Here is an 18,415-nt window from a genome sequence, read left to right on the forward strand (position 1 = left end):
CGTTACTCAGGGACGCAGGACCTCTGCCACTTGTCTCAGCCTGTGTCCCTGGGACTTTGGAGAAGACAGTTCTCCATCCCTCCCACTCTGCCCAGGGCTTTAACATATTTCCCTTGAACCCATGGCCTATGTTTACGGGAAGGTACCACAGGCACCTCCGTGGTACTTTCACACACAGGCTCTAACGCTGACAATGACACATCTTACATCTTTAGTATTGGCTTCCATATGGGATCAACTAATGTTTTAAATATAAATAAATAGTAATAGGGATAGCAATCCATTGTAGCCTTAGAGTCATTTCTCCCATGGTCTATTGGATTACATAAAGAGAAAGTATAGATGAAGAAAAGAAAAAGCATTGGGATCTAAGAACATTCTTGTTTTGGCCAAATACTGAAATATTACAGAAGTTATGGTGTTGGGACCAGGTAGTGAATTTAGATATTGAAGGACTGGGATGAAAATTAGGCTAGGGGCACCTGGGTGGCTCAGTCAGTTAAGCATCTGTTTTAAGCTCAGGTCATGATCTCAGGATCCTGGGATCGAACCCCTTCTGGCTCCCTGATCATGGGGAGTCTGTTCTTCCTTCTTCCCCTCTCTCCTGCTGTCGTTCTCTCTCAAATAAATAAATAACATCATTTTTTTAAAAAAAGAATTTGATTGGGATTAAGCATTTAGGTCCTAGGCACAGGAGAGGAAAAGTAATTTTTACGTGTACCATTCTAGGTTCTTTTTTTTTTCTTTTTTTTCTTTTTTTTTTTTAAGATTGCATTTATTAATTCATAGAGACAGAGAGAAAGAGAGAGAGAGAGAGGGAGGGAGAGAGAGGCAGAGACACAGGCAGAGGGAGAAGCAGGCTCCATGCTGGAGCTGATGTGGGACTCAATCCGGGACTCCAGGATCATGCCCGGGGCCGAAGGCGGACACTAAACTGCTGAGCCATCCAGGGATCCCCACCTTTCTAGGTTCTTGGCTAAGAGTCAGTCCCCGCATCATAAAAAGGCAGTTAATAGAACAAAAACTCTTTTAATATGCCATAAATACAGGAGCCCTACAAAAATATGAGACTAAGTAGCAGCTAGCCAACTGAGGCTTATGGACCATCCTGAGCTAAGGAAAGGCTAGGGATCTAGGGCTTTAAAAGGGGGAGACAATTCAGAAGAAGGTGAGAAGAGAAAAGGATTGGTAAACAAACTTTGCTTTGCCAGGCACATGAGTCTCTCAGATGAAACAGTGATCCATTGGGACACCTGGGTGGCTCAATGGTTGAGCATCTGCCTTTGACTCAGGGTGTGATCCCAAGGTCCTGGGATCGAGTCCTGCATCAAGCTCCCCACAGGGAGCCTGCTTCTCCCTCTGCCTGTGTTTCTGCCTCTATGTATTTTTCATGAAAAATAAAAAATAAAAACCTTAAAAAAAGTAAGTGTGTAATTACCATCAGTATTGAACAATTGGATATTTTGATTTCCTATTACTTAATTTTGAATTTTGAACTCAAAACGGATGAAAGATACATACAAATTCCTACAGGAGAACACAGGCAGCAACCTCTTTGACCTCCCCCGCAGCAAGGTCTTGCTAGAGCAGTCTTCAAAGGCAAGGGAAACAAAGGCAAAAATGAACTCTGGGACTTCATCAAGATAAAAAAGTTTTGCACAGCAGAGTACGCAGTCGACAAACCTAAGAGACAAAGGACAGAATGCAAAAAGATATTTGCAAATGACATATCAGATAAAGGGCTAGTACCAAGATCTATAAAGAACTCATCAAATTTAATACCCAAAGAACAAGTTATTTAGTCAAGAAATGGGCAAGAGACATGAACAGACATTTCTCCAAAGAAGACATAGAAATGACCGATAGTTACATGAAAAAATACTCAACATCACCCCATATCAGGGAAATACAAATCAAAACCACAACGATATACCACCTCACATGACAGGAAACAACACATTTTGGTGAGGATGGGGAGAAAGGGGAACCCTCTTACACTGCTAGTGGGAATGCAAGCTGGGGCAGCCACTCTAGAAAACAGTATGGAGATTCCCCAAAAAGTTAAAAATAGAGCTACCCTATGACTCAGCAATTGTACTACTAGGCATTTAACCCAAAGATACAAACGTGGTGATCCAAAGGGGGCACTCGCACCCTAATATTTATAGCAACAATGTCCACAAGAGCCACACACACACACACACACACACACACACACACACACACAGTGGAATACTACTCAGTCATTAAAAATGAAATCTTTGCTATTTGCAATGACTTGAATCAAACTAGAGAGTAAGAGGAAAGAAATGATGGTTTTACATCTCCCATTATCTAGGGTGACTAAAGAAATTTCAGGAATGCATGGATGCTCTAAAAACTACAAGTTTTGGACATCACACTATTGAACCTAAGCAAAATATCGAGGCTTGCCATAGAGTGGACATACCATTCCTAAAAGCCCAAGAGAGGAAAGCAGAAGTTTGGAAAAGTGTATATTTCCTGTGAGAAAAAATAAATTTTCCTCCTACTCCTGAGTGATTTAATCAGTGAACTTTCCAGAATAGGAAGTCAACAGAACCAAGGGAACTATGTATCCAATTATGTCATCCTTTTTTATCTTATTTTCTCATCACTTTTGACCTCTAAGTCTCTCTAGACCTACTACCTTGACGCCATATCCATAATTCCTTACTACCTTACTTTTTTTAAAGATTTATTTATTTATTTGAGATAGAGAAAGAACACCTGCGAGCAGGGGGAGGGACAGACGAGGAGAGAGATTCCCAAGTATGCTTCACGCTGAGCATGGATCCTGGAGCAGGCCTGGATCCCAGGACCCTGATATCATGACCTGAGCTGAAATCAAGAGTTGGATGCTTAACCGACTAAGCCACCCAGGCATGCCCCACCCCTACTTTCCTTCTTCTCACTTCCTTTGCTTTCACTGCCTGCCCTGTTCCAACCTCAAAGTTCCCACTTACTCTCTGGTTGAGAGCAAATCCAGCTGGTGGGTCCAGTACTAAGAAGCATATCATAGGTATCTCCACTGGTGCCGAGTTGCCTCTGTGATATCTCCACTGGTGCAGAGTTGCCTCTGTCAGGGGATCAAAAAGAATGAAATCTTGCCATTTGCAACATCGTGAACGGAACTAGAGAGTATTATGCTAAGTGAAATAAGTCAGTCAGAAAAGGCAAATACCATACGATTTCACCCATATGTGGAATTTAAGGAACAAAACAGATGAACATAGGGGAAGGGAAGGAAAAATAAAATAAGAGGAAAACAGGGAGGGAGGCAAACCATTAGAAACTCTTAACATAGGAAACAAACTGAGGGTTGATAGAGGGAGGGGGTGGGGAGATGGGATAACTGAGTGACGGGTATTAAGGAGGGCGCTTGATTTAATGAGCAGAAGGTGTTATATGCAACTGAAGAATCACTAAATTCTACAAGAAATAATAATACGCTCTATGTTAACTAAACTGAATTTAAATAAAATTTAAAAAGAGTGGGCAAGGGAAGAAAGATTTAAGATTTAGAAATTTGGGGAAGGGAGTTGCATGGGTTTTTTTGAACGTTCAGTCACCATTTGTTGGAAAAAAATATCTTTTCTGTCTAGAATCACTTTGCACCATTGTCAAAAAACATTTGATCAGGGACACCTGGGTGGCTCAGTCAGTTAAGTATCTGCCTTATGCTCAGGTCATGATCCCAAGGTCCTGGGATCAAGCCCCACATTGGGCTCGTTGCTCAGCAGGGAGCCTGCTTCTCCCTCCCTCTGCCACTCCCCCTGCTTGGGCTCTCTCTCTCTGACAAATAAATAAATAAAAACTTAAAAAAAAATATTTGATTATATTTGTCTGGGTCTGTTTCTGGGTTACTGAGGTTGTCCTATTGATCCCTGTGTCTATTCTTCTACCAATTCACACAAAAATATGTACACAGATGTTTCAAGCAGCTGTCTTCATAATCACCCTAAATGGAATCAACTCAAATGTCCTCCAGTGGGTGAATGGACAAAAAAGCTATGAAACATCCATGCACTTGAACACTACTGAGCAATAAAAAGGAATAATCCACACAACAACTTGGATGAATTTCAAAGGCATTATGTGAGTAAAAGAAGGCAGTCTTGGTGAATGGATAAAGAAGATGCGGTCTCTATATACAATGGAAGATTATTCAGCCATGAGAAAAGACAAACACCCACCATTTGCTTCCACATGGATGCAACTGGAGGGTATTATGCTGAGTGAAGTCAGTCAATCGGAGAAGGACAAACATTATATGGTCTCACTCATATGGGGAATATAAGAAATAGTGAAAGGGATTAAAGGGGAAAGAAGGGGAACTGAGTGGGAAATATCAGTGAAGGAGACTAAGCATGAGGGACTCTTAACTCTGGGAAACGAACAAGGGGTAGTGGAAGGGGAGGTGGGCGGGGGGTGGGGGTGACTGGGTGACGGGCACTGAGGGGGGCACTGGATGGGATGAGCACTGGGTGTTATATGTTGGCAAATCGAACTCCAATAAAAATATATACAAAAAAAAAGAAGGCAGTCTTGGTAAGTTACATACTGTGTAATTCTATTCGTATAATCTTTTGAAAAGACATAACAATAGTGACAGAGAATAGGCCAGTTGTTCTTAGGTGTGGAGGGAGTGGGGGAAAGTGTATGACTATATAAGATTATTAGCACAAGGGGAAATGGGGATGATAGAACTGTTCTGTGTCCTGGTTGGGATAATGCTTGTACAGTTCTGTCAGTGAGTCTCTTCCTCAACTATAGAACCCAACGGTTATTTCTTATTGCACTTTCTTGAGGCATTGATAATGACCAGGAACATTCCAACCTCCAGACCAGAAAAGCCCTGAAATCAACAGAATGACTAGAAAACCATCCCACATATCCCGTTCCTTCCCGAAGATCATGGGCTGAACACATGCCCATCCCACCCATGATCCTTGCCTGCTCTCTTGCAGGTACCATTCCCTGCCCTGAATCTCCTCCTATAAAACTCTAGGTGTCCATCTTGCAGGCAAAGAGATTGGTTGTTAAGGCCTGAGCTGGCCACCTCCCCCAGCTGCTGGCCCTGGAAATAAATTTCCCCCTTTCTTTTTCCCAAACTCATCTCTTGAGTTATTAGCGTCTCTTGTGATGAGTTTATCTGAGTTTGTTTGGCAACAGTGTTGGCAGATCCAGCCGAGAGCTATGCTGAAAATTTGTCCAGCCACCCCTTGAGGTTCCTGGGATGGAACAGTTGACCTCTGTAGGGCCAGGGCTCCCCGTGCATTTCCTGAGTTAAAGGCAGTGAGAAATCATCCAGTAACAATTCTACACCTGTGTTAAAATTCAGAGACTCGTATATGGAAAAGATAAGTTTTCCTGTCTGATCATTTTTAAAAATTAAAAAAAAAAAAGAACAAAAATTTGCAGGCAAAGCATAAAAACACACACTCGAGGAATGAAGACTTGGTTTTCTTCATTCTGTTCTTGGTTTTGTGCCTCAATTTCTCTACCTTGAAGGTGAAGGGCTTAGAGCCAGATCACAAATGGCCCTCCTTGCCCTGAAGCTCCTTAATTTCACAGGTCTATAAACATGACCACATGTGTGACTAGTCATGTCCACCTACAGATTTTGTCTCTATGTTACAACAGCCCAAGCCCCCATTATCGGACAGCCTTCCTCCTAAATAATTGTTCAGCAGTGTTTATGGAAAGGAAGGGAGAGCTTGAGGGAGGTAGGGAAGAGAAGCTGCCAAACAGGCTGGCCTAAAGCAGGGCCCAGCTCTCAACCTCTCTTTTTTATAAAGGCTTTATTTTTAAGTAATCTCTACACCCAATATGGGACTTGAACTTAGAATTCCCGAGATCAAGAGTCTCTTGCTCTATGAACTGAGCCAGCTAAGCACCCCTCAGGCTCTATTAGGCATGTTTCGAAGATACTCAGAAAATTCCAGGTCCTGTTCTTGTCTCCTGCCCTAATCTTGCCTCTGCATTAGTCTCTCCCCTCTGTGGCACCAGAGCCAGACTGAAATATCCAAGGGTTGTCAAGGCCCAGGACACCTAACAAGCCCTGGCAGAGGCTAGCTGCCAGCGTGGACACTCGGAGGTTGTCTAAAGCTGCCTGAGAGAGAAATCTGCACTAGGAGGTGCCGAAGTCAACTAGGCCTCTAAGGTGGCTTCGTGTTGAGAGAAGAGCTCTGAACTAAACCAGATCTCAATGAGGCGACCATTCTGGAGATGCCTACTCACACACATGCCAGCTCTGCTAGAAAGAGAATGGATGCTCGTCTAGAAAGTCATCAGCATAAGGGGACTTTGAACAAACCCATCCCTTTGGTTTTATAGATTAGAAAACTGTAGTCCCGAGAGAGCTATAGACCTGCCTCAGGGCACAGGGAGCTGATAGTGGGGCTGGGGCTAAATGAGGTGCCCTGGCCCAATCACCCACCCGGCTGTACTCTCATGGAGGGTGGAAAAGGAAGGAAACTGGTCCTGGGTATAGGCCCTGCCCAGACTTGTAGCTAGAAGAAAGTAGAGAACGACAGCAGTCATGAGCTTTAAAGTATTGTCACCAAACCCATTGGGCGAACACGCCCAGTGGTACCCTGTTCCTTCAGAGGAACAACTCCTTCTTTATTGTTAATTAAGACAGTAAGAGAGTGAGAAGGGAGATGAACTTGGAGGGAAGAGGCCAAGAGGGCATCTTGCCATCCACGTATGTATCGCATCCAGGAAGCAGCCCAAAGGACACGCGAATTTGCTGAATGATTTGCAGAGGGATTGTGCACCTTGTCCCCTAGTGACACTCGGCAGAGTTTGGAGATGCTTCCAGACGCGCCACGTCTGGCCTTGGGGAGGCGCGTTGTCACCGGCGCCCTCAGCGGGACCCTCCATCATGGATCGGGAGCCCTGCAAGGGCCGCTGTCCCCGGTGAGGGCTGAGTCAGGCGCTGGGAGCACCCTCTGGTCAGCCAGGAGCTCCGGGTGCACCTGTGGGTGAGCAGCGTTGGAAAGACAGAGCCTGGTGATTCGCAGGTCTGCGCCGTCGGGGGCTCCTCTGGGCCTGGAGGGCTGGTCCAGTTTGACGGGCGCAGCGCGGGCCGGGCGTTGGCCGCAGGAATGAAGGGAGGGTTCCAGCCGGGGAGGAAGGAGAGGAGCCGCCGGAGACGCTGTCACTCGAGGGAACGCTTGAAGCTGTGGGAGTGAGGAGAAGCCGGACCCGGAGATGTGCTTGCCTGGGCACGGGAACCCCGAGTTCCTGAAGCTTGTTTGGTCTGAAGAATTTTCTGGAAATGGGCACTATCCTTGAAAGAATCACTGACTACGGCCTTTTGTGCCTGCAAGCAGCTACTCCCCTCACTGCGCCAGCACCTTAAGTTTGAAATCAGTCGGCCAGATCGGCCTCCTGGAAGGGGTTAGTACTCCTTGGTTGGTGGGATGGCGAGTCTCCCCACTGAACGGAGCTCCATTGCCTCCCCACGCTATTTGAGATGTTTCTCTCCTTGATGGCGCCTGAGCCTCTCCAGGCAGGACTCTGGCTTTCCTTGCCCAGGGTCCTCGCAGTCAGAGCCTGCCCCCCTCGCCCGGGCTGCCTGGCTGGGCCAGTGTGGACCAGTCTTCACCTAGCGCTGTGTTCCCAGATGGACGCCCCAGCAGGCCCCGGCCCCAGCACCGGCGTGGGGGAGATTGGAAGCCAGAGCTGGCGGATGTGTGGATACAGAAGCAGCGAAACCCCAAATGGGTGTCCTTAAGAACGCCAGGAAAGCACCAGCAAGAGGGGAGTGAGGAGCACTGGGATGGGGAACAAGGCTGAGATGAACCTAAGACAAATTCTGGCTCAAGGAATCTATCTAGAAACCCTACATTTCCTTCTCCATCCTCACTGCCAGTAAGAGTGAGATCCCCCCACAGAAATGCAAGGGTGTCTGGTCCCTCTCACCCCCAGCCCTTCTCCTTCCCACAGAAGCAAAAGGGTTGCCTTACTTAGGGGAAACACCATCCCTTCCAACACTTATAGATGTTGTTCATAAAGACTGGTCAGATGAATGGAAATAGGGCCTCTCTCTGGTTCCATGAGCCACATGCAAGCGTGAACAAGGGGTCAAACGAAGTGGTTAAGTGGTGACACAAGCTGAGTCTCTAGCCTTTCCAATGGCTGCGCAGAAGCAGGCCCCAAGCCGAGCAAGTGCCCTGAAAGCCTGAGAGGGAGCCTCCGCCGGGGGGGGGGGGGGGGGGGGGGGGGGCCACAGCTCCATCCACAGCGTGCAGGGCTGTTTTGTTTGTTTTTGAATTTTTATTGCTGTTGTTTGAAGATTCTATTTATTTATTCACAAGAGACGCAGAGAGAGGCACAGAGAGGCAGAGACCCCAGGGGAGCCTGATGCGGGACTCAGTCCCGGGCCCCCGGCATCATGGTCTGAGCCGAAGGTGGATGCTCAGCCACGAAGCTACCCAGGTGCCCCCGCTGTCATTTTTAAGTGGGCTCCGTGGATCCTAACATAGGGCTTGAACTCATGACCGTGAGATCCTGAGATCGAGACCTGAGCTGAAATCAAGAGGCAGACCTCTGGCACCCCTGCTGTAACCCCCAGGAGAAGGGAGACTGCAGAATTTTCTCCCTGTCTCCACTCTGGTAGCAGAACAACGGCTGGAAGCCAGGAGCCCCGGGGTCTAGTCCCGGCTGTGCCCCTAAGCAGCAGGGCCCTGAGCAAGTCACTTAGCCTTTCTGAGACTCAGACTGTTGCTCTATAACAGTGAGCATTACATTAGGCCCACGATGGCAAAGGGCACACGTGTCTGTCTGTCCAAGGTGCCTTCCGGAGATGCACATTGCTTATTAGGGGCACCTGGTGGGGGGTTCAGGGGTTAAGTGTTCACCCTGGGGTGCGACCCCGGGGTCCCGGGATTGAGTCCTGCCTCGGGCTCCCCGCAGGGAGCCTACTTCTCCCTCCGCCTGGGTCTCTGCCTCTCTCTCTGTGTCTCTCAGGAATAAACAAATAAATAAAATCTTTATTTAAAAAAAAAAAGAATTTTTCCTACAGCATTCTAGGCGGACCCTTTCGAATGGAGTTGATACAAAAGCCAAAATCTACTTTTTCTCCTTCAACGGAATTATCTCTACAGTCCCCTGTGGCTCCTAAATTGAAGGTTTTGACTTTCCAGCTAAGACATGGCCATTCTTCTGATTAGTAATAGCTCACCCCAAAAAAGGAAAATGACAATTTAGGATCTTGGTTTCCCACATCCCTCCCCGCACCCAGGGGCGGCGCAGGGTCTTCCTGAGGCTACCCTCCTTCCGGGCAGAGGTTCTTGTCTCTGCATTCGGCTGCCGGGCCGCTCACCCAGCACCCACTCCCAGGCTATAGCCCCCTTTTATCCCCAGTAGCCTTCGCTTAGCAGCCTGGCGGTTTACAAGGGATGATCTCGGGTGACCAAAGCCAAGCGTCAGAAGAGAAGGCTTCGGATGAGCTGATGATGCCTCCCAAAGCTACAGCCAGGTTTGCAGCTCCTGCAGGAGCAATCACACAGGCAGTACCGGGAGGGCGACAGCGTGGGAAACCCAGGTGAGCACAGCTGTGCTTTATTGAAAGAAGCGGTGAGGTGGCTAACATGGGGCCCCCGCCCCCCGACCAAGCGGAGCAGCCCTGGGCAGGGCAGCCCGGGTTTGGGAGCAAGCCGGAGGAGCCCTGGCTGCAGGGATTCCCCAGAGCAGGAAGGCAGGGGAGGGGTAGCAGGTGCCAACTGCGACAGGGCGCCCGCTTCTCTGGCCTCAGGCCGAGAGCTACAGACACGCATCAAAGTGCACTGGCACGTGGGGGTTCCCCTCACAGGCCACGACGATGTACTGCTCCTTCTGCGTGGTCGTGTACACGCACTTGGGGAACTTGGAGCCGTTCTTCAGGCGGCAGTCGGTGATGTTCATCTGGGAGCGGCTCTGGTGACAGTTGGACTGCCCGTTCTTGCAGAGCACATCCTTCTGGGAGCAGACGGCCTGGACGTCTGCCAGAGGCTCGTGCACGAAGGTGTTCACGGGCTTGCACCACCCATCCGTCATGTTGCGGCGCTTCATCATCAGGTTGCAGTAGCTGGCGCTGATGGCGGCGGGGTGCGAGTCCATGTGCTGCCGTTGGAACTTCATGGCCTTCGACTCCCTGGCCAGAGAAGGCTGCACGCAGGCCAGCCCCAGCAGCGCCAGGACCACTAGTGGCAACAGCACCAAGAACTTCTCCTGAGCCATGGCGGGCTCGCCTTCTGGAAGAGCCTAGCTGGGAAGGGGAGAGAAGGACAAGCGCCGCCTCAGGGGGAGAACCCCAGCTCCCGCCTGTGGCTGCCCCACTCTCAGCCTCCCCCTGGGGCAGCTGGAGAGACACCTCCTCCTGTGCAATTCTCCCGGCAAGGACACAGCCACGCGCACCACTCTCCAGGGCGTTGAACTCCCGCTAGCTAAGGAGAGGCGGTCCTCCCCTCTGGGGGTGACCTCCAGAGTGAACTAAAATCCCACAATCCTGTGTCTGAATACTAGAGATTTTTAAATTTAAAATATGTTTGAAAGATAAATACACTTATACCCAGTGCTCAAGTAGCTCATTAGAAAATCCTTTTGAATAAACCATGAGCTACATTGCATCCCTGAAATGCAATCACGTGTCCAGGATCATGACTGACAGAGGCCTGTTGTCCTTCGCCACAAGGGAAACAGCCCCGTGCCTGACACGGGCATCACAAAGGGATGCCACTGTAGCCCCAAGACAGATGCTTGGCTCCCCCAGTGCCCTTGGTTCCCTGCCGCCTGCGTGCTCAACCCTATATTTGCCTACCCCAGGCTCTCTCAGGCTCTATCCTCCCCAACCCTGGTCCCTCCAATCCAACGCAGAAGCAGAAAGAGCCCCTGAGACCACGTCTTTGGCCACTGACCTGGGTCTCTAGCGTGGTCTCTAGGAGAGAGCAGAAGGCCAGTCTCTGCAATCCCTTGATCCCTGGAGAGGGAATCTTATACAGATTACAAAGGGGCTTGGCTTCCAAGAAAAGATGGGTGGGAGGAGCGTCCTGGTTTCAGTGTAGAGGGAAACAAGGACATTGTGAGGAGGGGACGTTGTAGGGAACCATCCACACCACTCTTTTCAGGACTGCTGGGAAGGGTGAGGCTTGGCCACAGGAACTTTATATGAACCTCATCTGTTTGCTGGTTCCAAGGAGCAGTGGAGAAAGCCACTAGGGTACTGATGCCTGAACCCCAGCAAGGCCCTTGTAATCTCAGGGGGCGATTTTCACCAAATAGTGCTTGGTGGTTAGCAAAGGACTCATAAACATGTGACCACCAGAGCAGCGGGGGAGAAAGGAGGTCCTCTTTCTCCCCAGGAGCCCTGGCATGGCTAGCATTCCAACAGCACCTCTTCCGGGGAGAAGGGAGTGAGGCGTTTAGCTACCCCCACCTGGAAGCCTGCGCAGACCTGGGGCTGTGCCCTGGCGGGGAGGAGAAGACCTGTGGCTCGCCCGGTGCTGGCCACTTGAGCACTCCTGGGGTGGCAGGTGAACGTGCGGCAGTTCTCGGCCACAGCAACCACTCCTGTAAGGTCAGAGTTGAGGAGAGAGATGAAAGCCAAACCAAACCCCCAACGGATGTCTAGCTGGCTCAGTCGGTAGAGCGTGGGACTCTCAATCTCAGGGTCTCAAGTCTGAGCCCCATGGTGGGTGTGGAAACTACTTAAGAAAAAAAAATCCCTTTTGTTTTTTTTTTTAAGATTTTATTTATTTATTTATGAGAAACACAGAAAGAGAGAGAGAGAGAGAGAGAGGCAGAGACACAGGCAGAGGGAGAAGCAGGCTCCATGTAGGGAGCCCGACGTGGGACTCGATCCCAGGACTCCAGTATCACGCTCTGAGCCAAAGGCAGACGCTCAGCCGCTGAGCCACCCAGGTGTCCCCCCAAAAAATCCCTTTTGGAGGAAAAATAGAGAACGTCATATTTCTTAGCAGCAGAATTCCCTCTGTAGACCGAGAAAAGGAGGCAAAATTGAAAAAGAACAAAAGTCCTTATTGGGGGATCTCAGAATTGCATTTTCTGGAGCACAGATTCCAGAGTACTCAGAGAAGCGCCCTGCCTCACAGGAAGAGCAGGGGTCCCAGGAGGAAGAGGGCGAGGGGGGGCCAACACCTGACCTGAATAAGAGAGGAGAAGGAGAAAACACCGTGATTGGCACTAGCAGATTGAGCCGTGCTTATTTACACTGTGATCGACTAACCGGTTGGTGTTATCAAACCTCACTCTTCGTGATATGCGTTGATTAATTACTCGGTCACCCGAAAGCCCACACTGACAGTTTTATGATCCAGATGCCAGGTGTCCCGTTGACTTTATAAGAAACTGCTTGTAAAACAATCACCGGGCCTGGCCCAGTTCAAAAGTTCATTAGAAGGGAAAATGGAGCTTCAAGATGGAGTCGGTCATGGCCAGAAATTTTATGCAATTTCACACCTCCTAGAAAGACTTGTTTTTGCTGGGTGACAATTGCAATTACTCTGGAGTCAGGATGATCAAAATACCTGCCGTGCTCTGGATTTAGATTGTCTCAGTCCAAATTCTGATTTTGCATCTTAAGAGCTGGGCAAGTTACAGAATTGAATTTGTCTCCCTGTTCCTCAGCTACCTCATCCCTGAAATGAGGATGATGATATGCATGTCTTAGATTTATTACGAGGACGAAATAAGGTAAGATGTGCAGAGGGCTTGGAGGGTCCTTAGCCCGATAAGTGATTGCTCACATCGGGTGGTGTTGAGATCCTCCATGAAGAGTGTCTCGTTCACACTGACCCATCTCCGACTCCCTTTTTATTAGAGGTTAAGTAAAGGGCTTTTGTTTTGCTAAAACCCTGAACTGAGAAAAGTAGGCAGTTTTGAAGCCCTGAGGAGAGGAAGAAAGGGGAAGAGGAGAGAAGAGAGGGACCTTAGTGGAAAGAAGAGAATTGTTTAAAGGGAAGTGTTTTTGTTATGTTGCCATGTTATATCCAAGAAATCCTGAGTAAAGTCAGCATTATTTGCTAACCTGTATGGTTTTGAAAGTAGAAGAGGGGCTAAGGAAGCTGTGGTATGGTGTGAGCTTCTAGTCCCACGTTCCCGTGGTTTGTCCAACACCCTACAGTACACCCAGGCTTTGTCTCTCAGTCCTTTCATAGCACTCACATCATCTGGATTGCGGTTGGGAGGAAAACTTTTCTTGACGACTTAGGTTCACATCAGAGACCCAGCAAATTCACTGACAAAAGACAGGTTAACAGGAAAATAGACCATGTCCGTGCATGTGCCTATGTAGGAGCACAGAAGAAGTGGCTCCTTGAACAGCTACGGATAAAGGTTTATATATTAACTTAATAGGGGAAAGAAGGGAGGGAAAGGACTCTATAGGAAATAAATGTGGTCTTGTTTATGTTTTCTTAGGAGAGATAAATGAGTTTTAGGGGAACAAATGGGGAGTAAGATAGTTTGTGCGAATGTTTGCTTTTGCAGGTGTGAGTTGTGGGTCTTCTTCCAGGCTGTAAAACTCCCCAGTGGGGACCCAGGGCAGCTTCACTCTCAGAAGGCTCGCCTTTATTCAGATAAGAGAATCTCTGAGGGGCCTGGGTGGCTCTTGATATCAGCTCAAGTCATGATCTCGGGTCGTGAGATCGAGCCCCGTGTTGGGCTCCATGCTGAGCGTGGAGCCTGCTTGGAATTCTCTCTCTCCTTCTCCCTCTCTCTTCTACCCACTAACTATAAATAAATAAATAAATAAATAAATAAATAAATAAATAAATAAATAAAATATTTTAAAAACTTTTTAAAAGACGATATAGCACCCCACAGAACAGCTCTTAACCCTTCTGCTGGAAGGGACACATGCCACTTCTATTCCCACTTCACTGACCAGAGAAAACCTCATGGTCACACTTAAGTACAAGGGACAGAGAAATAGGATCCTTCTAGTTGCCTGGAACAAGAGAATTATTTGTGAACAGCTTTAATGGCTGCCATAGAATGACAAACACACAACTAATCTAGAAAGAAGGGAAGAAAAGAGAGGAAATAGAAATGCCAGACAAATGAGACAAATAGAAAAGGCAAAATAAGATAGTAGATACAAATGAATAATTATACTCTGTAAATGGGCTAAATGGGCCCATTAAAAGACAAGATTGGCAGGGGGGAACATCTAACACTCTTCCTTTCTTTCTCTGTATGTGTATGTGTACAGAGAACATACACACACACACTATGTGTATGTTCATATATACATAACATATCATATATATATATACATACGCCATATACATACCTTACAATCTTTAAAGATGTTTGAGAAGGAAATACTTTATTAGATGATGAGATTTTATCATTGAGAGAGCAATGGAGTGTTTGCTGGAGTAGTTTCAGTAAGTTGAAGAGGAAGAGACAAGGAAATGGAGTTAACAAGGAGGCTGACCATGAAGAGAAGGAGCGGGTTTGTGCACTCGTGAGATGGAGGTGGCTGGGGAGAAGATGACGTGAGGGTGACATGACATGACATGAGGGTGTGCACATCTTGAGGAAAGACCCAGTACAGGAGAAGACACTGAAAATACAGCGCAGAGATAGAGCGTAGCCCAGGAATGGGGCAGAGGTGGGTAAAGGTACATACAGGAGACTGTCTTGCCCGCAAGGACGGCGGGAAGGGAGAGGTGGGTACCGGACAGGGAAGAGGATGCCGCTGAGAAGCAGCAAAGTTGACTAAGAATATGAGCAGCAGAAGAACGTCCTTTCCAACAATGGAATTTTCTCCTCTGAGTGGGCCTTGTTTGCCTCAAACCTCTGTTTTAAAACAGGATTCTGGGGGCCCCCGGGTGGCTCAGCGGTTGAGGGTCTGCCTTCGGCTCAGGGCGTGACCCCGGGGTCCCTGGATCGAGTCCTGCATTGGGCTCCCTGCATGGAGCCTGCCTCTCTGTGTGTGTGTGTGTCTCATGAATAAATAAATAAAATCATTTTTAAAAAGTCTGCATCATCTCTGTTGTCTTCTAGGTCATGGGGACAGTTATCTAGTATAGAAGGAGTCTGCGACCCATTACTGAGACGCCTCATTTCATATACATAAAATATGATACACATTAAGTCACGGTTGCCGTATTTATCTTCATTATACAGATTAAAATATGATATCAATCTCTCAAGAGTTTTCTCAAGTACTTGACATACATCACAACTGTCGCTTCTTTATGCACATACGATATAATATTCATTTCCATAAACTGCTCTTGAGTATTTGAATAGAGCCAGTAGAGTGGAGAGACTGTACGTATGAGTTGCAGCTTCATGACTGGTTGCTATGTTCAGGAGAATCATTTCACCTCTCTGGACCTCGATTTCATCATCTATAAAACACACAGGCTGGATGACTTGGCAAAGCAATAATAAAAGAGAATCTCAATGCATACGTATTGGAGTGTATTTGGACAGGGGTGTGGAATCAGTTTACCCTTTAAATCATTCCTGCAACATTGACTGGCATTTTTCCGGGTGAGTGCAGATTAATACACAAAAGTCCTGCATTACTAATTTAAAAATCAGTAATATGTCAACTTCCGTAATTTGTTTCCTTGTCTGTAAATGAGGAATAATTAAAGTACCTACTCTAAGATGCTATACACTGAATGTTTGTTTCCCTACCGCCACCCAATTCATATATTAAAACCTGACTCTCAATGTGATGATATTTGGAGGGGGGACCTTTGGGGAGTGACTGGGTCATGAGGGTGGAGCACACGTGAATGGGACGAGTGCCCTTATAAGAGACACCATAGAGAGCTCCCCTTACCCCTCTGTCATGTGACGTAATAGCAAGAAACTGGTTCATGGCTCCGAAACCATATGCCCCTGGTTGCCCAAGACCATCCCTATTCATGCCTGTTCTCTTGGCATAATAAGTAATAATGTCCCTTTTCACTCTCAAAAGTGTCCCAATTCAGAGGGTAAATTATATGGTCACCCTATTCAAGGCATATAGTAAGCCCTAATAGAATTTTATTATTATTATTATTATTATTATTATTATTATTATTATTACCAGTACTGATATTGTTTCTTCAAGAGACAAAATTAAAAGTTCAGTTTTCATTCTGAATTAGTAGAGGTGACAGTGATTGAAATTTTTGATTGGGAGGAGGGATAGACCAACAAGTCTCTAAATCCTATCTTTATTTTTTTTAAGATTTTATTTATTTATTTGACACAGAGACAAAAGGAGCACAAGCAGGAGGAGCAGCAGGCAGAGGGAGAGGGAGAAGCAGGCTCCCGCTGAGCAGGGAGTGCAACATGGGGCTTGATCCCAGGACCCTGAGGTCTCCTCATGACCTGAGCTGAAGTCAGACACGTAACCGACTGAGCCACCCAGGCGCCCTACATTTTATCTTTATAGACTTGGGCAGCAGTGCAAATAGAATGGGTGTGTCAGGAAAATGCAGGCAGATCTGGGCTTGGGCATCACTGTAGACGCGCTGAGATTTACTTTGGGGTGACTTGCAGTAGGCACGGAGATGGTCAAAGCGGTGCCCCTGTGAGAGCCCTGGGATTCCATGTACAGACTGAGCACAATTCCACAGGGGTGATAGTGGGAGCCCTGGCTGTGCCTGAGTCTCCCAGGGGAAAAAATACGACAGATAAGTTTGTAAATAGGAAGCAAGGGGAGTGAAAGAAGGCTGGAGAAAGAGATGTCTAAACAGCGCAGCTCATCTTGCACCTAGAGGTTGCCTTTGGCTACTACCTTCTGTTTGGTAGGCAGAAGGTGTCCAGAAAGGTGAAGGGAGCCGATCCACAGCCGGGGCTATCTTATCTGCAGTCCCCCATCTTGCCCCATCTCCTGCACTCCCTCTCAAGAGCCCTGGATTCCTGCAAGGCTCCTGGGGGAAGCTGCCTCGAGACAGCTTCAAATCTCCCAGGTATACCCAGGCCGCAGAAAAAAGCACCATTGCAGATAACATCACAGAGCTGGAGCTTGGTCAGCCAGCTCAGATGACTGGAGTTACAGCTGAATAATGAAATCATTATTGACTTAAGTTCTCAGTGAACAATGTAGTATTTGTTTAACATTTCTGAGCTCTTGGTGATTCTTCAAGTTTCAGAAAATACTCTCTTCCAGAACAAAGTATTTGAAGTTAGACTGGTGTGGGGAGTAAGGCAGGGAGGTCTGGGATTTGTCCTGAACTTTCACTGACCTTCCAGCCCCTTCCAGGCATGCCCTTTGTAATCAGTTCATCATGTCCGTTGACTAGTCTAAAGGAAAGAAAAGAGACCTCCCTCTGGGGTGGCCAGATATATATGCCTGCTTATCTGCATATTACCATCTCAGTCTCAAAACCACTTTCTGCTCCTGATTCTATGCCCACTTAACTTCACATCTGACTTTGAGGAACATAATGTAGTGAAAAAAAGCACAGGCTTGAATTTGAGCCCCAAGGCAACAGCAGTACAACCGAAGGCTAACGACATCGTGTTGGTTATGCATCGCTGTACCGCACACTTACTAAACAACTTTTATTATCTCTGAGTTTATGGTTTAGGTATAAAACTGCAAACACATCCTAAACTTTTTTGGGTAGTCTTGTTCATTACAGTGGTGTGGGCAGAGCAATTCTCAAACTACGTTAGATGTATTACAAGAGTGAACAAATGAGCACAAGGGTTGATGATGTGAAGAGCCAGGGCTCACCCTGGACATGTGATTACAGAATGGGTGGAGGAAACAGAGGTGAGGAGGAAACTTTTTCCTCTACTCTCTTGGGTTCAGTGCCTGGGGACCTACAAATTAAACTGACAAAAGATAGGCTAACAAAAGGGGGGGAAAAGTAGTCATGTACATATATACAGCACCAAGAGTGAACCTTAATGTATTCTATGGACCTTGGTTGATTATGAGGTGTCGATGTGGTCCGTCAGTCATAACAAATGTGCCACTCTAGTATAGGATGTTGGTAGTGAGGGAGGTTGTGCATGTGAAGCATGGGGGCCAGAGGGCATATGAGAACTCTGTACTTTCTGCTCATTTTTTCTGTGACTCTAAAACTGTTCTAAAAAATTATATTTAGAAGTAAAAATTAAAAAGAGATGCTGATTTCTTCATAAGTTTCAAGGATCTAAAAGACAAAGACTGTGGAAATGTTACAGATTAAAAATGGCTAAAGAGATGTGGCAACTAAATGTGACACCTGACTCTAGGAACCTGTACTGGGAGAAAGCACACAGATGAGAGAGCGTATGTGATGCAGGAGAGGCTTCTGCGTAACCTCCAAGTCTGTACTTTCAGGCCCTCTGTGTGACAGCCGCAACCCATATCCCACACCAACCCTACAGCTCAAGTGCATAGGGATGACCCAGGAGATTAAAGCCATTGCTATACACAGGA

The 18,415-nt window shown here is 47.2% G+C and overlaps 1 protein-coding gene across 5 annotated transcripts in view; it reads right to left on the reverse strand.

Moving 5' to 3' along the window:
• Positions 1–9,575: 9,575 nt before the first annotated feature.
• The window catches only part of LOC112654654 (ribonuclease pancreatic), a 28,514-nt gene continuing 19,674 nt past the window's right edge, over positions 9,576–18,415 (reverse strand). For 2 of the 5 annotated variants that reach the window (XM_025439240.3, XM_035699426.2), the window contains exons 2-3: positions 11,462–11,577; positions 9,576–10,272 (exon numbers count right to left, since the gene is read on the reverse strand). In XM_025439240.3, coding sequence (XP_025295025.1) covers positions 9,793–10,272; positions 11,462–11,577 — 596 coding nt within the window. In that variant the 3' untranslated portion in view covers positions 9,576–9,792. Of the gene's footprint in view, positions 10,277–10,925; positions 11,084–11,461; positions 11,578–18,415 lie in introns of those variants that run through there. The other 3 variants (XM_035699427.2, XM_025439241.3, XM_025439242.3) reach the window with 3 other exon arrangements.

This window comes from Canis lupus, chromosome 15 (assembly GCF_003254725.2).
Source record: "Canis lupus dingo isolate Sandy chromosome 15, ASM325472v2, whole genome shotgun sequence".
NCBI lineage: Eukaryota > Metazoa > Chordata > Mammalia > Carnivora > Canidae > Canis > Canis lupus.